Source organism: Erinaceus europaeus, chromosome 8, assembly GCF_950295315.1.
Source record: "Erinaceus europaeus chromosome 8, mEriEur2.1, whole genome shotgun sequence".
Classification (NCBI taxonomy): domain Eukaryota; kingdom Metazoa; phylum Chordata; class Mammalia; order Eulipotyphla; family Erinaceidae; genus Erinaceus; species Erinaceus europaeus.
This window is the reverse complement of record NC_080169.1, coordinates 111252015-111274486: the sequence shown is the minus strand read 5'-3', so window position 1 is coordinate 111274486 and position 22472 is coordinate 111252015. Positions and strand designations below refer to the sequence as shown.

At 47.2% G+C, this 22472-nt stretch overlaps 1 protein-coding gene across 1 annotated transcript in view; it reads left to right on the top strand.

The window, feature by feature from the left end:
- The window catches only part of KIAA1549 (KIAA1549 ortholog), a 147604-nt gene that overhangs the window by 94272 nt on the left and 30860 nt on the right, over positions 1-22472 (top strand). Inside the window, exons 12-14 of the mRNA XM_060195666.1 lie at positions 11970-12169; positions 16613-16728; positions 20377-20579. Of these exons, the coding sequence (XP_060051649.1) occupies positions 11970-12169; positions 16613-16728; positions 20377-20579 (519 nt within the window). The remainder of the gene's footprint in view (positions 1-11969; positions 12170-16612; positions 16729-20376; positions 20580-22472) is intronic.

Genomic DNA, 22472 nt, shown 5'->3' with positions numbered 1-22472 from the left:
CACCGGAGTCTCTCCTGCCCCCAGTCCCCTCTCTCCCTTCCCTGCCCAGAATCCTTTGCTTTGGTGTGTTATACTCAGTCCAGATGTTACTTTATGTTTCCCCTTTCTGTTCTTGTTTCTGAAATTCTGCCCATCAGTGAAATCATCCCATGTTCATCCTTCTCTTTCTGGCTTATCTCAGCCATCCAAAGAGATCTCCGTGTACCTATGCTCATAGTAAAACAATTTATTTATTTATTTATTTATTTATTTATTTATTTTTTGACCAGAGCACTGCTCAGCTCTGGCTTACGGTGGTGCAGCATCTGTCTCTGTCCTATCAAATAAAATGGCCACCAGAAGTGGTGGATTGGTGGTGCAGGGACCAAGCCCCAGTGATAACCCAGAAAGCAAAAACAAACAAACAAACAAACAAATACCCTAAGGACAGCGTCCTCTGAGCTTTTCCTGAAGTGACAAATAATGTGGTCTCTCCATGGGCCATACCCATCTACACTGGCTCCACAGCCCTGCATTAACCTTCTTTCACCTTATTACAAAAAAATATTCCCCAACCTAGTGTTGATCTTAGTGTGGTGAAATTCACATTGGGAATCAGTTAGGTTGGCAAGTGTTGTTGTTTTCTTTTTCTTTTCCCAAACTATTTGCTCATCTAACAAAAACATTGGCAGACTATGTCAATAGTGACTGAAGACAGGCCTCCAGAGGACATGAGGGAGTCAGAGCTTGCTTCCCCATAGCCCCCCCCCCCCCATTTACGTCTGCAATATGGTCACCTCCCTGCTGGTGTTATAAATCCAACAGACTTATATTGAAACACCAGCCCAGAGCTGTGCTTTTTCTTTCTTTTTCTCTTTTTCCCCTGCCAGTCCTGTGTGAGGATCAGCATACACTTCCCCCCTCCCTCCCATGTCACTTTATTGAGGAAATACTGATTTACATGATTGTCATTGTCACAAGGGTACACTTCCACATTTCTCCTATTATCTTTTTTTTTTTTTGCCTCCAGGGTTATCACTGGGGCTCAGTGCCTGCTCCTGGAGCCTATTTTCCCCATTTTGTAGCCCTGGTTGTTGTTGTTACTGTTATTGTTGCCATTGCTATTGTTGTTGTTAGATAAGACAGTGAGAAATCGAGAGAGGAGGGAGTGACAGAGAGGGGAAGAGAAAGATAGACACCTGCAGACTTGCTTCACCGCCTGTGAAGCTATCCCCCGTAAGTGGAGAGCCAGGGGCTTGAACTGGGATCCTTAAGCTGGTCCTTGCGCTTCGCACCATGTGCACTTAACCCACTACACTACTACCTGACCCCCTGTCCCCTATTATCTTATCCCACTAGAGAGACTTAGGTCCCCAACCTCCCCTTAGTCACCCTCTCTTCCCCTTTCTGAGTCCCCAAATGTGCTGTGCCAGACGCCAGACCATTGAATGTGTTGTCCTTTGCTTTGTGGGTGCGAAGCACGTGTTTTCAGGAAGGGACTCCCCGAGGTGGAGTCTTGGGAAATGGGTGTCTTTGGACACTGTTAATGGGGACAGAAACCTCAGCAATGTTTCTGACCCTTTGCCTCACTGGCCCGGGAACCCTACGTAGACACCTTGTCCAGTGTTTAGAGTAGAAGGGTGAGTGCCATTTAGTTTCAGAACCCTCGTCTCAGCTCCAAGAGTGTGTCTTCTTCTAGATTATTTGTCAAGAAGGTAGGGCTGGGGACCGGGTGCGGGTGCATCTGGCTGTGTGCACATGTTATCACACTCAGTGACCCCGGTTCAAGTCCCTGGTGCCCACCTGCAGTGGGGAAGCTTCATGACTGGTAAAGCAGTGTTGTAGGTGTCTCTCTTTCTTTTCCCTCTCCTTTTAGATGTATTTTTATTAGTGCTTTACAAGATTATAAGATAACAGGGGTATAGTTCCACACCATTCCCAGCACCAAAGTTTTGTGCCCCCGCCATTGGTAACTGCCATAGTTCTCCCAAGGTCATAGTGTGGGTTGACTATTTTTTTCTGTTGTTAAGTTCTATATGTTCCACTCAGGAGTGAAAGCCATCCTGTACCTGCCCTTCAATTCCTTACTTATTTGACTGCCAATCCCATCCATTGAATCCCAAAGGACACATTATAGTCTTTTTCTTTTGCGTCCAGGGTTATTGCTGGGGCTCGGTGCCTGCACCACGAATCCACTGCTCCTGGAGGCTACTTTTTTCCCTTTCCTTGCCATTGTTGTTTTATTGTTGTTGTGGTTATTATTGTTGTTGTTATTAATGTTGTTGTTGTTGGATAGGACAGAGAGAAATCAAGAGAGGATGGGAAGACAGAGGGGAAGAGAAAGATAAACATCTGCAGACCTGCTTCACTGCTTGTGAAGCGACCCCCCTGCAGGTGGGGAGCCAGGGCTCGAACCGGGATCCTTACACCCATCCTTGCGCTTTGCGCCATGTGTGCCTAACCCACTGAACTACTGCTCAACTCCCCCATTATAGTCTTTTTAACTGCTAAGTAGTACTCCACTGAGTATTTTTTTAATATTTATTTTATTTATTTATTCCCTTTTGTTGCCCTTGTTGTTTTATTGTTGTAGTTATTATTGTTGTTGTCGTTGTTGGATAGGACAGAGAGAAATGGAGAGAGGAGGGGAAGACAGAGAGGAGGAGAGAAAGATAGACACCTGCAGACCGGCTTCACTGCCTGTGAAGCGACTCCCCTGCAGGTGGGGAGCCGGGGTTCGATCCGGGATCCTTATGCCGATCCTTGTGCTTTGTGCCACCTGCGCTTAACTCCACTGAGTATTTGTCTCATGACTTCTTCTTTTTTTTTTTTTTGTATTTGTAAGAATGAAATTAGCAGTCAGTGATTTTTTGTTCAGGGCTGTTTCCCCCTAACTCTGCCTAAGAATTTCCAAGTAATTCACCTCCCCACTACTCCTCCCTATTTTAAACTTTTAATCAGGAAAATGAAAAGACAGGCACCAGAGAAGCACGGGGGCCATTTGGGCAAAAATGGTTGATTCCATGTGGAAGCTGATGCTCGTTTTTACTCACTTTTAAGTCTTCACTTGCTTTCCAGTCTCTCTCTTCCCTCTCAATTTCTCTGTCTTTATACAAAATAAAGAAATATTGAGAGAGAGAGAGAGAGAGAGAGAGGTATGAGGTGTCTCTTCCCCTGTGACTGCCTCCGAGGTCTTGTTCCTCATTCTCTCTCCCACTTCTCTGCCCCTGACATCACTCCTTTCCAAATTCCCTCTGCAAATCCTGGTACTGCAGGCATCTGGAAGCAATGAATCTGCTGACCCAAAATCCACACCCTCCCCCTTGTATGGAGAGGGGACGCCCCGCAGATCATCTGGCAGAAGTTACTTTTGCAGTAGGTTAAGTAGACTGTTCCCCTACCCCCAGGCTGGGTTCTTTTAAAATTTCTAATAATGGGGGGGGGGGGGGAGAGGAATCATCCTGCTTCCTCCATGTTTTTTCCCTGCCTTCTCTGTCAGCTGAGAGTGATCTTTCTCCTCTCTCTTTCCCTTTCTCTTCCTCTCTCCTTCCCTCCGTCACTCCCTCCCTCCCTCCCTCCAGCTGGGCTGCCTCCCGCCCTTGAGGCTCTATTTAAAGATCTGAAGCAGTGCTGGCTGGGTGTGCCGGGCCCATGGAAACTTGTTCCCTCCGAGGACAGGGCTGTTCACGTCCTGTGGGCAGTGGGGGCCGTGGCTCCTGGCACACGGGGCAGACAGATGGGGCTCAGGTGTTGCACGTCCACTCACCAAGCCCTGGGTGTGAGTATGGAACCAGATGGGGTCCGGCAAGGTGGGCAGTGAAGGTGGCATGCTGACCCAGTAGGGGAGACTGACAAGCGACAGGCTGCAGAGGCTGGATTACTGTTGCCTGCCTGGAGGAGGTGGTGCTGGGGCTGAAGCCCAGAGTTGGAGGAAACTCAGGAAGGGGGCTGGCTGGCTTATAGCTTGCTCCCACACCTGAAGCTAAAGGTTGAATGGATGGGCACAGCCCACACAAGCTGAGGCTATCGGGGGAGTGAGTAGGAGTGGGCAGAGCACAGAACTTGCAAACCTAGAAAACTCTAGGTTGATTCTTGGCACTGCATATGCCAGAGCTTTGCTCCAGTCTGAATAATCTTTCAGTAAACAAACAGCAAAAACCAGAGAGATTGTTCACCTTATGTCTTATGTGTCACCCAAGTTTAAACTGCCTGAGAGTACTGTTAGGATCTTTCTCTCTCTCTCTCTCTCTCCCCCCCTCTTTCATGTTGGCCCAGCAGTGGTGAATTCCCACATGATCCTGGTTCTGCAGGCAAAAATAAAATCAAAGAAAAAGAGGCCACAGCACCAGGCAAAGTCTTTTGAGTTGACTGGGTTTCGAAGACATGTAAGGGGGTAGGAAGGAGGCTGGGCACTGAGGAGCCACTGTTATCAGGGAGAGAGAGAAGCTTGCACAACTATCTGCCTGGGGTGGTTGCTGGTGGAGGCAGTGTGGATAATAGGTTGAGGGGAGCTCCATGAGTATTTCTTACTCTTTGATTTTTTTTTTTTTTTGTGGAGGCGGGGGGGGGGGGTTCGACATGTATAATTTTACCGTTCCTGGACAGACATTTTCATTCTTTTACTTTCAGACACATACAGGGCCAGGGGGAGATAGCTAATGCTGAAAAGAGCACACTTGACCTAGGTTCCTGGGTTCAAGCCCCCAGACATTACAGGGGAAGCTTCATGAGGGGTGGAGCAGTGCTGTAGAGTCTCTCCTCTTCCTATCTCTCTCTCTCTCTCTCTCTCCCCCTCTCTGTCTTTCATGCTCTATCTAAAGAAAACAAAAAAGTGTCTGTAAGTGGGAGTGGTGGAATCAAGCAGGCATGAAGCCTTTGCAAAAACCTAACAGCAAAATAATAATAATAAAATAGAGAAAGATATCTTTGTACACTGATGTTCATAGCACCAAAGTTTGTAAAAGCTCAAACTTGAAAGCAACCCAGATGCCCAACAACACATGAGTGGCAAAGAAAGTGATCTATATACACAATGGACTACTACTCAGCTGTTAAAAATGATGAAGTTGGGGTCGAGTGGTGGTGCATCTCGTTGAGTGCATGTTACAGCACACAAGGACCTGGGTTTGAGCCTCTGGTCCCCACCTGCAGGGGGAAAGCTTTGCAAGTGGTGAAGCAGTACTATAGGCATCTCTATCTCTCCTTTCCTCTATTTCTCTCTTCCCTTTTGATTTCTTACTGTCTCTAGTCAATAAAGGCAATAATAATAATAATAATAATAATAATAATAATAATAATAATATGATGACATCATCTCCTTCACTTCATCTTGGATGGAGCTTGAGATAAGCCAGTAAGAGAAGGATGAATACTGGTTGATCTCACTCATAGGCGAAAATTAAGAAATAAAGACAAAAAGGGAAACTTGGATTGGATGTGGCATGTTGTCTGGAGAAGGGGAGGAAGAGAGGAGATGGAGAAGGCTCTGGAGTGAGGCCGGATGGTGGTGCACCTGGTTGAGTGCACATGTTACGACGCACAAGGACCTGAATTTAAGCCCTCGGCCCCCACCTGCAGGGAAAGCTTCATACGTGGTGAAGCAGTGCTGCAGGTGCCTTTCTGTCTCTCTCCTTATCACTCCCTTCCCTCTCAACTTCTGGCTGCCTCTATCCAAAAAATAAATAAATAAATAAATAAAGATAATAATAAAAGAGAGAGAGAGAGAAAGAGAGAGAGAGAGAGAGAGAGAGAGAGAGAGAGAGGGAAGGAATTGGAATCCTGGTACATGATGGTAGAAAAGGACCTAAGTTGGGGGTAAGGGTGTTTTGTAGACATGTATCACAGGGAAATGAGAAACTACCCATGTGCCAGCAAGTGTACTGTAAACCTCTACCTCCCCAGTGAAATGATAAAATGAATAAATAAATATGAGAGAGAGAGAGAGAGAGAGAGAGAGAGAAGGAGAACGCTTGCCATAGAGCTTCCTCTGGTGCTGTGGCACTTTCATATGGTGCCAGGTTTGGAACCCAGGCTGCATACATATGAAGGAATGTGTCCAACCCAGTGAACTGTCTTCTGACCTCTTCTATTATTAAAAAAGATCTACTTATTTTATGTCTGTGTTATGTGACAGAGGTAGGCAGACCAGAGTACCACTCTGTTTTAGAGAAACGGGTTTAGAGAAATGGAAAACTAGAAAAAAGGCCCCAGAAAGCAGGGCTGAAACAAAAGGAGCTGATTCCATAAATGAGGGAGGCGGCATTTCCTCTCATTTCCCACTCATGGGTGTAGACGGATTTCGTTGGGGACAGAGTGCCTGCCAAGTGCCAGATGTCTGCTCTTATAGGAAGAAGTGACTCACCCGGCCTTTGAGAGGTGCAAGGGCCCAGTGGGTACATTTGTGTCAAATCAGGGAATGAACCCAGGGTCATGCACCTGTGATGGACCCTGAGTGGCCTCTCAGCTCAATTTAAACAATTCTTTATCACTGGAGAGAGAAAGAGAAGGAGAGAGAAAGGGGAGAGTGAAAAAGACTAGGAAGAGAAGGAGCAGGTGGAGGAGGAGAAGAAGAAGAGAGGGGGCTAGAGAGAAGAAGACCCCACAGCTCCCTGGGTGCTGTCCGTGGTGCTGAGAGAAGAAAGACCCCTCCCCACGGCCCTGCGCCACCATCTATGGAGCTCCCTGGGTGCTGTTTATGGTACCGGGGCTTCACCCCAGGGCCTGATGAATAATAAAGCATGTCTCTGCCCCCCTGAACTATCTCTTGGCTCCTAACACATATATGTAAAGATGTCAGTTGGACCTGAAATTAACAACCAGCCAATAGGATGTCTAGGTTCTAGTGGATGTATGTTTCACATGTGACATTTTCTTAGTTCCTCCACAAAATCCACTAGTTTCAGTGATGCTTCTGTTGACCATTGTTTGGTCTTTATTGAAGCTATATTCTGCATCATATCTTGCTGTTGCATTACCAGCGCTTGAACCTAGATTTTTATAGACACAGCCATGCAGCTGCCTGTGACTTCTTAGCTAAGTGCTGATCTTTTCTGCTAGGTGTTTTGCCAGCCAGAGGCAGACAGAGAGAAGGAGAGACAACTGCAACACGGTTCCACCACTTGTGAAGCTTCCTGCTGCAAGTGGGAACTGGGGACTTCAACCCCGGTCCTTGCACATGAGTGAGCTACCCCTTGGCCCCACATTATTACTTTGTTGAATAAAAGGCCAGGGCTGGAGCTCAGAGAGGCTCATGCATATATGATATGACTAAGTGGCCTCTCCAGGTGAACTCTTTATTCTTTCTTTTAGAAAGAGAAGAGAGAGAACACAACACTGTTCCACCATCCATGGAGCTCCCTGGTGCTGTCCATGGTGCTCCCATGTGGTGCCAGGGTTCAAACCCAGGGCCTGACACGCGGTGAAATGTATACCCTACTGGGTGAGCTATGTCTCACCCCCAGGCCATCACTCCCCCACTCCCAGGAAATATACAGAAAGGATCCTCCCAAGATCCATTCAGTGACCTTGATGGTGCCAGTTCATTGGTTGTTGGTTCTATTTGTCACCTGGTCACTCAGAGGTGTAGTGTTGATGGAGCTCAAATGAGGGTTTGATGGGGGAGGGGTATGTGAAAGCAAGCTCATAAACCCAGGAATTCTTATGATATTTTTAAACTTTTTTTTTTAAATTGCCACCAGGGTTATCACTGGGGCTCAGTGCTGACACTATAAATCCACTGCCTCTGGCAGCCATTTTTTTCCTTTTCAAAAATTTTTTATCGTATTTGATAGAACAGAGAGAAATTGAGAGGGTATGGGAAGATAGATAGACAGACAGACAGACCTGTAGACCTGGTTCACCGCTTGTGAAGCTTCCCCCTTGCAGCTGGGGAGCGGATGCCTGAATCAAGGTCCTTACATTTAGTGCTGTGTGTGGTTAACTGAGTGTATTATTGACTGGCCCCCTTAAAACATTTTTTATTGAACAGAGACAGAGAAAAATCAAAAAGGAAGGGGAAGATAGAGGGAGCAAGAAACTGAGGCACCTGCGTCACTGCTTCACCGCTCGTGAAGCTTCTCCCTGCTTTGGGCTTGAACCCAAGTCCTTACGCACTATGAAGTGTGTCCTTTAGGGCGCACCACCACCTGGACCCGAGATTTATTTATTTATGCGTGAGAAAGAGAGGGAAAGAGAAACAGAGCATCTCTTTGATACATGTAGTGCCAGGAATTTAACTTGGGACCTCATGCTTGAGAGTCCAAATGCTTTATCTACTGCACCACCTCCCGGGCTGCACAAATTCCGATTTTTACCATCAACTGGGAACAATTTGGGTCACCTTTCAATTCCCTCAACCCTCTTTAAAAAGATCTGATGGATGGTCAATGGACTAGTGACTTCATGATATGAAGGAAGAAATATTCTTAACCATTGCCTTTCATTCGGAGAGAGCATGTCAGCTTTTGAGCAGAGGTGGATCCTAATCACATGGAACTTTTTTCTCTTTGCCCCCAGGATAGTTGTTTGAACTTGACACCTTCACGACTTCTCCACACCCTGTGGACTCCTCCTTTGGGGTTAAGGGTGAGAGACAGAGAGGGAGGGAGAGACAGAGAGCAAAAAGGAGGGACCCCCACAGCACCACTCCACCAGTCCTGAAGCTTCTCTGGGCAGGTGCTTCCAGTGTGTGTCTTGGGGCTTGAATCCAGGTCATGGCACATGGTAATGGGTGTATGCCATCAGGTGAGCTCTCTTCTAAGCCCCAGAACAAAAAATTTAAAAGGCCTAGGTGTAGGGGGCTAGTCACTCACCCAGTAGAGTGTCACACACAGTTCTTCTCTGCCCCTATCCAATAATTGAATAAACAAAAAATTTAAAAGTAGAAGCAAAAGGAGGAGGAGGAGGAAGAGGAAGAGGGGGGAGGAACAGAAAGAAAGAAAGAAAGAAAGAAAGAAAGAAAGAAAGAAAGAAAGAAAGAAAGAGGGGGGGCCAGGTAGTGGTGCACCTGGTTGAGTGCACGTATTACAATGCACAAGGACCCGGGTTCAAGTCCCCAGTCCCCACCTGCAGGGGGAAAGCTTTGCGTGTGGTGAAGCAGTGCTGCAGGTGTCTCTCTCTGTCTCTCTCTCCCTCTTTAATCACTCCCTTCCCTCTTGATTCTTTATCACCCTCTTCCCTCTGTCTCTCTCTCCCTCTCTATCACCCCCTTCCCTCTTCCTGGCTGTCTCTATCCAATAAATAAAAGATAATAAAAGAAATTGAGAGAGAGAGAGAAAGAGTTAAGACATGAGCTCCTAGCTTACCAGGTTCTCCTCCCCTCTCACACACACCAATGTGCTTTGCTTTTAAGGGTGGAAATAGACACTAGAAGAGAGAAAGGTGGTGGATGAATAGGAATGGCGGTGGGGAGAAGCACTGAGCGGCGGGTTTGGTTCATTGTCTGCAAAACGCCCCAACTCCTGAGCAGGACCCTTTCTTGCTCTTGTAACATGATCTCATTCCTGTAAAAAATACAGACCTTTTGTTTCTCTGGATCACTTCCTGGACTCTGTTTGCACTAAGTGTCTGACACCCTCTGCTGGCCAGAATCATCATTGCAGACCACTTGCTGTCACTGGTCCTAGCCTTTCAGCACCCAGATGCTATGAAAACCAGAAATCTGAACCATAGGCGATGTCACTCATTGGTGTATAAAGTTAGCACAGACGTGCCCCCCCAGTGTCCCCACTGTGTGTAGTGTGTTGTCAGAAGTACTTCTTAGCTGCCCCTTCCACCCGTGCTGTCCAGAGTGCTTCCCTGCAGAGCCACAGAGGGAACCCAGATTCTTGCACAGCAGGTCCTGCACTCCACCAGGCAAGCTGTCTCTCAGCCTAAGGCCGGCAGTTTGTTTTCCTGTGCTGTGCAAGCTTGGCCTTAACCCTTGAGTAGCGTTAAAGAGTGTCCCACTTTCACTGCCCATGGCTCTGCAGACTTAAAATTTCAATTTTATTTGAGAAAGAGAGAATAATACAGGGAGACCAGAGCCATGCTCAGCTCTGACTTATGGTAGTGCAGGAAATTGAACCTGGGACCTCTGAGCCCTCAGGCATGAGAGTCTTTTTTGCAGAACCATTTTGCTGTTGACCTAGTCCAGTTATTAACACATTGATTCGTTTTTAAGATGGTTTTTGTTTACCTTAACAAGAGAGTACAGTGCAAGGTACAAAGAGAAATACAGAAAGAAAGTGAGAGAGACCAGGGCACTGCTTGCCTCTGGCTTACGGTGGTGGTAGGGATGGAACCTGGGACTTTAGAGCCTCGGCCATGGAAGTTTTTTGCAAAGCCATTATGCTGTTTCCCACTGCCTCTCCTGCAGACTTTTAAGCACCTCTTGTCTCAGCACAGAAGCTGAGGCCCAGAGAGTATGAACTGTGCTCAGGACCTTGTGCATGTGTGACCTACCCCACTTGTTGACCTGCTTTTTCATTGAGATGGACACAGAGAGAAAGAGCTTCCCCAGGCACTTCGGCACCTCCAGTGTGGTGCTGAGGTTAGAACACACGGCAAGGCTCACCTACCCAGTGAGCTTTCTCTCCATCCTTCTAACCATTTTCACTGCTAAGCCTGGGGACTCGGTCCTTCCTTTGTCATTTCACACATTGGTGTAATAGGACCCTGCGGCAGATCTTTTTGCACTTGTGTCTCTTTGAGTTTTAGAAAAATACTTGGTGCTATTTATTTATTTATTTACTTATTTTTTTTATTGCCATCAGGGTTGTTGCTGGGGCTTGGTGCCAGACTAGGAATCCACCACTCCTGCTGGCCAATTTTTCCTGTTTTTTTTTTTTCCTCCCTATTTTACTGGATAGGATGGAGAGAAATTAAGAGGGAAGAGGGAGATATAGTGGAAGAGAGATAAAGAGACACCTGTAGAACTGCTTGGCCACTGAAGTGCCCCTCCCCGCAGCTGGGGCGTGGGGGCTCAAACCCAGGTCCTTCCTCATGGTAATATGTGTGCTCAGCTGGCTGCACCACTGCCTGACCCTTCCCATAGTTTTCTGCTCTAGATGTTGGCACTGAAGGCATCTTAGTCCTGGCCAGCCTCTCTCGTTTCTATACATCATTTATTATTTAATAAGAGAGAATGAGAGAAATAGAGGGATAGAGGGAGAAGAGAGGACCAGAGCAGCCCTCAGGCCTAAGTGGTGCAAGAATTGAACTCAGGACTTCTGCATGCTAGTACTGCACTCTGCCTCGCAGCTCCTGGGGGCTCTCCCAAGGCCGCTGGCGTTCTCTGGTCCCCACAGAATATGTGCAGAAAGTAGCCTCTTCTTCTCATTTCCTGGCTCTGCCCCAACCCTGTGTCCCCTTGATGACTCCTCTCCTGACCATACAGACGTGTCCTGTCATGGCAGGGTGGGGTGGGGAATGAGGGGCCAGTGGGGAGAGGCATTGAATTGCTGCATCTCAGGCTCTTTGGTCCTGGTCCTCCTTCATCTTTCACACTAATTCTTTTTATTATTATTATTATTATTACATCTGAGAGAGTGTATCAGATAGGGATAGAGAGAGAAGCCAGAGCACCACTCTGGTACCTGTAGTGCTGGGAACCTTAGATATGCAAGTCTGATACTCTACCAGTTCACTGTCTCTCCAGCCATGAGTCTGCCTGATGTTTTCCCAGTTGCACTATCTCTCCAACTATGAGTCTGTCTGATGCTCTACTAGCTGAGCTATCTTCCAGCTATGAGTCTATCTGACGTTCTGTCTCCCTGCTATGAGTCTGATGCTCCACCAGCTGAACTATCTCCCCGGTTACGAATCTCTTTTCTACAAGCCCCTAAGTGTAAGCTTGGGCCTGTCCCCCCACCCCACCAAGGTTTAAGGCATGCCTCCTGACTTGCATCGGCAGGACTGGGTCTGTCATGGGCCCCCAGCACCCATTCCCTGCATATTCTCTCCTACTCCCTGGGTGTCAGGCTGACAGCCCCCGCGGGTATGTGTGCTCTCAGTTGCAGATCCCCAGCGTGAAGGGCTTTGACTTTGCCAAGCAGCACCTGGGCCAGCAGAACAAGGATGATATCCTCATCATCCATGAGCCGGCGCCTCTGCCCGGGCCCCTGAAGGACCACACGACGCCCTCGGAGAATGGAGACCTGCAGAGCCCTGCCGCCAAGAGCACTGTCAAGCCTGCTGGGCGCCGCCGAGGGAGGTGTGGACTCTTTATCCCCCCCCCTTCACCCAAAGCATCTCTGAGTGTCTGTCTGTCCAGTCCTAGTGTCAGAGGGGATAGCGGTGCCTGAAAGACTGGCCTCAGCTCATGCAAAGCCAGCTAACCCTGGGGCATGTATGTTCTCTCTCTCTAAGATTTTATTTATTTTATTTGATGGGGCAGAGAGAGAGGGAGAGGGAGAGGGAGAGGGAGAGGGAGAGAGAGAGAGAGAGAGAGAGAGAGAGAGAGAGAGACCACTTGGGAAGTTTTCCACCTATAGGTGGGATCTAGGAACTTGAACCTGGGTTCTTGCACATAATAATATGGGTACTTAATCAGGTGCACCACCTGATTAAAGATTTATTTATAGATTTTTATGAGAGAGAGAGAGGGAGAAGGAGAGAGAGAGAGATTGAGATTGAGAGAAGGTCAGAACACTGTTCAGCTCTAGCATATGGTGGTGCCAAGGACTGAACCTGGGGCCTTGGGCACAAAAGTCTGATGCACTAATGCTGTGCTATCTCCTTATATCCTTGTCTTCCACCCTTTTCAATATTTAAGAATTCAGGTTTCAAGAAAGCCTCCTGCTCAGCTGTTTTCTTTCCCCAGAGGGATCCTGATTCAGCACTACAATCAGAAGGCAGATTATTGTCAGAGGATGTTGCTTTTCTTCTTGCTCTTCTTCTCCTTCCTCTTCCTCCTCCTCTTCTCCTCCTCCTCCTCCTCCTTCTCCTCCTTCTTCCTCTTCTCCTCCTTCTCCTTCTCTCCCCTCCTTCTCCTTCTCCTACCTCCTCCTCCTCCTTCTATTATTACCACCAGGCTTATCACTGGGGTTCCACGCTAGCATTGCAAATCCATTGCTCCTGGCAGCCATTTTTTCCCTATTTTTATTAGATAGAACAGGTAGAAATTGAGAGGAGGAGAGAGAAAGAGAGAGTGACACCTGCAGGCCTGCTTCATGGCTTGTGAAGAGTTCACCCATAGACAGGGAGCAGGGGCTTGAACTTGGGTCTTTGTGCATGGTGATGTGTGTGCTTGACTGGGTGCACCACCACCTGCCCCCCAAGATTTATTTATTTATGAGAAAGAGGAAGAGAGAAAAGGAAACCAGAGCATCACGCTAGCATATTTGCCAGGGACCAAACTTGAGACCTCATGCTTGAGAGTCCAGCACTTTATCCACTGCGCAAACTCAGGGATGTTGCAGATGTGTGATGCCACCGAGTGGCTTTCCCTACTCAATTTTTCATTCTGTATCTTTAAGGGAAAAGAGAGAGAGAGAGAGAGAGAGAGAGAGAGAGAGAGAGAGAGAGAGAGGGAGAGAGAAGAGGTTGAAAGACAGCACAGCATCACACCACCGTCCATGGAGCTTCCTTGTTGCTGTCCATGGTGCTGAGCAAGGGATAAACACTAAGCTGCCACTCCACCACCATCAATAGATCTTTCTTGGTGCTGAGAGAGGAGAAACATCGCAGCCCTGCTCCACTATCCATGAAGCTCCCTTGGTGCTGTCCATGGTATTGAGAGAGGAGAGACCCCACAGCCTTGCTTCAACCTCCATGGAGCTCCCTGGGCGCTGTCCATTGTTCTGAGAGAAGAGAGACCCCACAGCCCTGCTCCACCATCCATGGAGCTCCCTGGATGCTGTCCATGGTTCTGAGAGACCCCACAGTCCTGGTCCACCACCCATGGCGCTTCCTGGGCACTGTCCATGGTGCTGAGAGAGGAGAGCTCCCACAGGCTGCATGGGATATTCACTCCCCTCCATTCCCATCTCTCACTCCTGGTTATTCCTATTATTCCTGTGTATGGCCTTCCAGAGAGCCCCACCCCTGCGCCAGGCCCTGGGCTCAGGGCTGTGGCCATGTTGCAGAAGCAGGTTTTATTAGCTTGACCTTTGATCGTGTTGCTCCCTCACACTAGAGTTCCTGAAGCCTTGGATGACCAGCCTTCTTTAAGCATTAAGACTCTAAATCCTGACTCTTTATTCTGCTCAGAAGGAAAGAGTGTTTGATCACACCAGTGTTTGAAACAATGTCATCATTTCTGACTTATCAGAGAACTTCCTCCTGCGGGTTCTGACCTAGTTTTAAGAGTTTAATGGATGTGAAAGCATGAACCTCATGAAGGAAAATGAATCATGTTGGGAGATATTATGGCCTTAATTATCTTGCAGGCTAAGATGAGATCAAATCATCAGAGATGAGTTAATAAGGTAGTACAGCTTTGCAAAGAACCTTTTTCTCTCCCTTGCTGTCTCATCTGAAACATTTTACTACATTAGCTTGGAATCTGATATATATATATGTGTGTGTGTGTGTGTATGTATATATATATATATATATATATATATATATATATATATATATAGAGAGAGAGAGAGAGAGAGAGGGGGGGGGGTGGGAGGGAGAGAGAGAGAGAGAGACAGACAGACAGACAGAGACAGACATGGCTCCATATATGCCTTCACCTTTTGGGACAGAGAGCAAATATTCAGGGAGATAGAGAGGGAGAGAGAGAGAGAGAAAGGGAGGGGGCTTCATATCATAGGTGCTTGGGCTTGAGCCTATGCCAGACACATAGCAAGGCTCACACCCTACCCAGTGCCCTATTTCTTTAGCCCAGTGGTGTTATTTTAGCATCTCCCCGAAGCACCAGGATGTCTGAGCAGTTCACATAGCAGCATAAACCTGGGACCATCATCATAAAGACTGCTTAAGGGTTTTCCCTGGCAGTTTATGAGGTGACTCAGCTGGCAGAGCACAGGTCTTGCATGCCTGGGGCTTCCTGTCCCATTCTCAGTACCACATGTACCAGAGGGATGCTCTGGCTTCCCTCTCTAATGTGAAATGAAAATAATAAATAAGGTAATTAGAAAAGGTCATCACTAGCTTGTGTTGCCTGCCTTCTGACCTACCTAGAGCTTTTTGTGCAGAGATTCAAATGCCAGTGGACATCCCTGCCTTTGTGGTGTAAGAATGGCCTCTTCCAAAGAGTTGGAGTTCAGGGGTCTGGTTGGTGGCACAACTGGTCAGTCACATGCATTGCCATGTGAAAGGAACTGGGTTGAAATCCCCAGCCTACACTTGTGGGAGGAAGCTTTGTAAATGAGGAAGCAGTGTTGGCTCCAGGTCTCTCTCTATCTGTCCTATCTATCTATCTATCTATCTATCATCTATCTATCTATCTATCTGTCTGTCTCCTTCTCTCTCCCTATTTCCCTCTGTTTATAAGAAAGAAAGAGAGAAAGGAAGAGAGAGAGAAAAGGAGAAACAGAGGCAGAAGGGGAAAATGACCATTGGGAGCTATTGTGAGAAAGAAGGAGAGAGTAGGAGAGAGAATCACAGCATCACTGTGGCACATGCGATGCTGAAGATTAAACTTGGGACCTCATGCTTGAGAGTCCAATGCCTTATGCATCACATCACTTCGCAGGCTACTGAACTGAAGAGGTCTTGTGTATGTGCAGTACCACTGAGTGACTTCTCCTGCTCCGTTTTTCATTTTATATTCTTAGAGAGGAGAAAAAGAGAGACAGATAAGAGAGAGAGTGAGAGAGAGAGAGAGAGAAGGAGAGAGAGACATAGGGAAGGAGGGAGGGAGAGAGAGAAAGAGAGAGAGAGAGCACCATTCCACCATCCATGGATGGTGCTATCCATGGTGCTGAGAGATGAGAGACCCCACAACCCTGCCCCACCATCCATGGAGCTCCCTGGGTGCTGTTTGTGGTGCTGGTGTGTGTACTGAGGGGTGATAGCAGAGTTAATTTATAGAAAGCACCAGGCACATGCTCCACCCATGCTGGCTTTCTCTCTGTGTCTCTTTCTTTCCTTGCCTTCTTTGTCACTCAACCTTTATTTTAAAAAAAATGATGTGGTCCAGGAGGTGGCACAGTTGATAAAATATTAGACTCTCAAGCATGAGGTCCTGAGTTCAATCCCCAGCAGCACATGTACCAGAGTGAATGTCTGGTTCTCTGTCTCTGTCTCTGTTTCTCTCTCCCTCTCATCATTCTGCATTAATAAATAAAATCTTAAAAAGAAAGACCACTGGGAATGGTGGAGTTGTTCAGGCACTGGCCCCAGTGATAACCCTGGTGGCAAAAAGAGAGTTGGGAGCTGCCACTGGGGTGACTCAGAGTATGCTGGCTGTCTGGATTTCTGTAACCCCCTCAGCCCTTGGCCAGGCCAGATGCCTAGCTTCTCTGATCCTGCCCTTCTACCCCACTCCTGGCCTGGCACTGAGTTTCCTGGCGCTCAGTGTAGTGCAGCCTGGTGAGCCATCTAGCGGGGGGGTGCCCATTGCTGCCTGAGCCTGAAGGACATCGCACCTGGGGGGAGGGCTTCCAGCCATTTCCACACCTGCCTTGGTGTCCACCTTGCTGTGCCCTTCTCTCCCCTCGCTCTCCAGTTCCTGATGGCCATGCCTGCTTTGTGTCTGCAGAGTGTCACCCTCTGATGCTGACTCCACAGTCAGTGAAGACTCCAGCGAGAGAGACGCGGGGGACAAGACACCAGGAGCTTCGACAGACAGCAAGGCCCACCGAGGCCCGCAGAGCGGTGTGTCACTCTGACTTTCTGAATGGGTGGCCTGTAGTGTGTGCGTGTGTGTGTGTGTGTGTGTGTGTGTGTGTGTGTGTGCGTGCGTGTGTGTGTGTTTGTGTAGCAGTTTTTGGACAGCTGGGGTTTTACTCTGCTTCAAGTCCTAAGATTGACACATGAACTAGGGGCCAGGGAGGTAGGGCAGCTGTAGAGCACAGGATGTGAATGTGAAGGTCCCAGGTTCAGTCCCCAGAACTGCCAGTAGAACTGAGTGATGTTCTGGTCTCTCTACCTCCTCCTTCTCCTTTTCCCTCCCTCTCTTCCTCCTCCTTCTCTTCTTCCTTCCCCTTCCTCCTCACATCTCTCTCTCTCTCTCTCTCTCTCTCTCTCCCCCTCTCCCTCTCTCTCTCTTTGATAGAAACAGAGGGCTGGGGAGACAGAGTAATGGTTCTGAAGTCTCAGGTTCAGTCCCCAGCACCACCAAAAGCCAGAGCTGAACAGTGCTCTGGTCTCCCCCCCCCCCATTATATATATAAAACACAGAAATTGAGAAAGGGGAGGTCAGGAAGGAGAGAGAAAGAATTAGTGTTTTCATATCCTTTGGATAAATGCTCAAGAGTGGCATCACTGGACCATAAGTTATTTCCACTCTTACTTGCTCAGGTCTCCCCACACTGTTCTTCATAGCAACTGCACCAGTTTGCACGTCCACCAGCAGTGCAGCGCTCTAGAGCGCCTCTTTCTCTACACCCTCACCAACACTTCTGTCCTGTTGATGAAGGCCATTCTCACAGGTGTGAGGTGGAATCTTAATGTGGTTTTAATTTGCATTTCTCTCATGCTGAGTAAAGTGGAGCTTCCCCCCCCCCATTTGTGAGCTACCTACACGTCTTCTTTAGAGAACTGTCTATTTAGACCCACTTTTTAATTGGGTTGCTTATTGTTTTGCTGTTGAGTTGTATGAGTCTGGCTACTTTTTTGTTTGTTTTGTTTTTGCCTCCAGGGTTATCCATGGGGCTTAGTGCCAGCACTACAAATCCACTGCTTTGAGCAGCCATCTTTTCCTTTCCTTTTTTTTTTATTTGATAGGACAGAGAGAAACTGAGAGAGATGGGGAAGATAGAGAGGGGGAGAGAAAGATAGACACCTGCAGACCTGCTTCACCACCTGTGAAGCGACTCCCCTGCAGGTGGGGAGCTGGAGGCTCAAACTGGGATCCTTGCTAGGGTCCTTGTGCTTTGTACTATGTGTGCTTAACTAGGTGCATCACTGCCTGGCCCCCGAGTTGTATGAATCATTATGTATTTTCCTCCTTTTCCTCTTCTTTTTCCTCCTCTTCCCCATCTCCTCTTTTTCCTTCTAAGCAGCACACCATCCACGTGAGTTATTTTTTTCTAGCCCTGTGTATTTTTCATATCAATCCCTTGTCAGATGTGTGATGTGTGGTTATCTTACTAGGTTGCCTTCCCCTTCCCTCCCCCATATGGGATTTTCTTTGCTGTGGAGAAGCTTTTTAATCTGATGGAGTCCCAGGACTTTATTGTTTGATAGCAATGCTTATGTTTACTTTTTTCATTGACCATTTCTCTGTCTGAAAACATGATTCAGAATGAACTGCGTTCAGTTAAAGAACAGATTCTGACTGGGAGCTGGAGGGCTGGTTCGTCTGTGACACTGAAAGTCTCCTAGCCCTGGAGGTTCCTGCAGGTCTGGCTTGGCTGATCCTGGATCCTTTCCAGCACTTTCCATTGGCTTCTTACGTGAGGCTAGAATAGAAGAAGGGGTTCCCTTACTCTGAAAAGGCGTGTTCTATTTAATCTCTTTCATTCCCATGGAACCAGGGAAGAACTTTTATTTTTCTTTGCATCAAGTTTCACAAAGTCTTAGCAGTTATTTAGCACTGTGGAAACCAGTGCCCTGTCTCAGATAAACAGGATCAAAATCTGATTTCCAGCCTGAGAAAGAAAGATTTGAAAGACAGAAAAAAACATCTTCTGGATTTTTCTGTCTATGTTCATTGCTTCTCTGAGAATATCTTGCTTTTAGTCTGGCTGGCATTAGAATAATTCATTCTGCATAGCGGACAAGAGTCAAATGCCAATCTCAATATGTATTTCAAACCCAAACAGTGAGCATGTTCATTTTGGGACTGAGAACTGACTGTGAAAGGTGACAAGGTAAAACCTTTCCTTGTGAATATGGAAGCCCAGGGGCTGACTGGCCGCACGACTTGAGGAGGCATCTGCTTCCTTACATGTTCATATTGAAGAGAGTGGCTTTCTTGCCCCAATTCCCCAATGCCTTTGAAAACCTGACTGTCTGGGGACCTCGAGCAGTGGCTCACCTGATGGAACACACATATGACCATGCATAAGGACCCAGGTTCAAGCCCTGGGCCCCTACTTGTAGGGAGGAAGCCTCACAAGAGATGAAGCAGTGTTGCAGGTGTCTCTTCCTCTCCCTCTTCCCTCTTGGTTTCTCTCCGTCTCTGTGCAAAAAAAAAAAAAAAGGTAAATAAATAATATGTGAAAATAAATAAGATCAAACCTGACTATTTCAAAGCACATATATGGTGCTGGGGGTTTGAATGCAGGACCTCATGATTTTAGGTCCTGTGGGTTCAGCCTCTCCTGTGCTGCTTTTTCAAAGTTCATTGTACAGGAGAGAAAGGGATCAGAAGGCTACTCTTGTGCATAGTTGGTTCCAGGAATTGAATGCAAGATTCGAAGCCTGCAAGTCCTGCATTGTACCCACTGAGAACCTACCTCCCTGGCTGCAGATCTGTGTCATTCAAAGCGAGGCTGAGGGGACATGTTGCCACCCACATTGGGGGACACATTGGGATGCTAGGGACCCAGCTGTGATCTCTGATTACTCATTTTTATTGTCAAGAATGCTATTATTTTTATTGGTGATTTAATATTGATTTACCAAATTATAAAATAACAAAGGTACAATTTTACGCTGTTCCCCACCACCAGAGTTCTGTGTCCCCATTCCCTCCACTGGAAACTACAGTGGTTCTCCCAAGGTCACAGATGTGGGTTGAATATCTGTCTGTCTGTCTGTCTGTCTATCTGTCTATCTATCTATCTATCTATCTTTTTGTCCATTTTTTCTATGGTCCTGCCTTTCTTCCTAAGTCACACCTACACTTGTTACTACTTCAGAATGTCTTTCCATTTTTCCTCTTCTCTGTCTGGGTCTTGATGGAAATGGGTTTCAGAGCCTTGTAGTCATCTTCCCCTAACATTTCTCTCCCTCTGGGAGAATGGACCGGAATTCTTTTTGGGTTGCAGAAGGTGGGAGTTCTGGTATCTGTAATTACTTCTCTGCTAGACATGGGCATTGGCCAAGGGTCCATCGCCCAAGCCTATTTCTGTCTTTTCCCTAGTGCGGTAGGACTCTGGAGAGGTGAAGTTCCAGGACACACTGGTGAGGTTGTCTGCTCAGGGAGTTCAGGATGAAATCATAGTTGCATCTGCAATTTGGCGTCAGATTATTGGAGTTGGAAGTTTTGACACCTTAGTCTTTGGATACAATCTGAAGTAAAAAGGTGCTGGCAGCATAACGTGGCATGGTGACATTGGTAGTGTTTTAACTGGAATACTTGGGTTATAGTGGCAGTGATGGCACGTTCTTTTCGCTTGCCCCACCCCCCTCCAGGGCCACCTCCTGCCAGCTCAGGACCCGAGCCACACTCCTCGGCCTCTATCTTCGAGCACGTGGACAGGATCTCGCGCTCCTCTGAGGCCAGCCGGCGGGTCCCCAGCAAGATCCAGCTCATCGCCATGCAGCCCATCCCCGCCCCTCCTGCGCCTCCCCTGCTGGTTGACCGTGTGGCGGAGACCAACAAAATGAACAAAGAGGTGATTCTCACTTTACCGGAGCAGCCACAGGAGTTTAAAAAAAAAAAGAATTTGCATCATTCTGGTTCAGTCAGCACTCAGAAGTGAATGACAAGGGGCTAGGTTGAGTGCACATGTTACAATGTGCAAGTATCTGGGTTCAAGCCCCCCAGTCCCCACCTGTGGGGGGAATGCTTCACGAGAGGTAATGCAGGGCCGCCAGTGTCTCTCTCTCTCTCTCTCTCCCCTCTCAATTAAAAAAAAAAAAAAGAAAGAGAAATGAGTGACAGTTACAGTCTCAGAAGTCCGTCCCCAAAGGTATGAACAAGTGTTTACATCACACAGGATACATGTGGGTATTTTTTTATTTTTTATAAGTTTCCAAGTTAATAGGCATGTATATTAACACTGTTCCTACCACCAAAGGTTTGTGTTCCTATCCCCACCCCCCTGTAGTGAATCTAAAAATCTACTCTCTCCCCCCATCCAGACTTTTTTACTTTGGTGGAGTAAGTTAGACTAATATAATTCATTATAATAGTAATAATGTTAATTATTATGGCAGTAATATTGGTTGAAAGTGCTCTACTTTTTTACTCTTATTTTTAACCAAAGCACTGCATAGCTCTGGCTTATGGTGGTGCTGGGAATGGAACCTGGGACTTCAGAGCTTTTGTCATAAAAGTCTTTTGTGGAACCATTATACTGTCTCCATGTGGTTGCTTTTTGTTGTTGGATTTGTTTATCTGTTCATTTTGTTTGGGACTGGGGTTTTATGCTTGAGCAATTCCACCACTCTTTTTCTCTTTTTAATTTCAGTTTGGGGTGAGGAGAGAAAGAATTCCTCCTGATTCATCTCACTTAGTGCAATCTCCTCTGCTCCTGTTGTGTTTGTGGGAAAAGCAGTGTCTTGTCTACACTGTGAATATTCTCTTTGAATCTGCTTTAAATATCACAGACTCTGTTGGGCAGCAATATGAGTGGGGATGGAGAATCTTTATTCCCTTTCTGGTGTGGATCACATCATATTCACCATTGTCCCTTAGAATCTTCTGAGTTGTCATCGGCCGACTTCCCAGGTCTGCTGGTTTGCCCTGTGGTGGTGGTGAGGGGCCCATCAACACTTCCTTCAAAAAACATAACACCTGGGCCTATCTGGGGGTACACCCCTCTCACCCCACATGACTGTAGTTCCTGCTACTGGACCTTGTGGGATCCTATGGGAGCCATCCAGGGGAGAGGGGACATTGTTGGAGGGTCTCTTCAAAATCCTTTCTGCACCTGGATGCCAGAAACCTTACAGCACATTCTTTCTTTTCTTGTTTTGATTTTTTGTTTGTTTGGCTTTATTTGTTTGTAAAGCTGGGGCCTTGTGCATACACAATTTCACTGCTCCCAGGACACTTTCTTTCTTTTCCTTTCTTTTTATTTTCTTCTCTTCCTTTCTTCTTTCTCTCTTTTTTTCTTAATTGGCGCTTGGTACCTGCACAGTGACTTCACTACCCCGCTCCTGGAGGCCAACCCCCCCTTCTTTCTTTTAAATTATGGTAGAGACAGAGAGAAATAGATCAAGAGAGAGGGAGAGAGAAAGAGAGACACCTGCAGCCCTGCTCTACCACGTGTGAAGTTTCCCCTCTGTAGGTGGGGGCCAGGGGCTGGAGTCCAGGTAGTTTCTTGAGGGTAGCTTGTGCATTTTACTGAGTGCGCCACCACCTGGACCCTCCTGGCCACTTGTCTGTTTTCTTTCCTTTTTTATTAGATAAGACAGAGAAATTGGGGCCAGGTGGTGGTGCACCGAGTTAAGCGCTCACATTACAGTTCAAGCCCCTGGTCCCCAGCTGCAGGGGAAAAGCTTCACAAGTGGTGAATCAGGGCTACAGATGTCTCTCTGTCTCTCTCCCTCTCTGTCTCCTC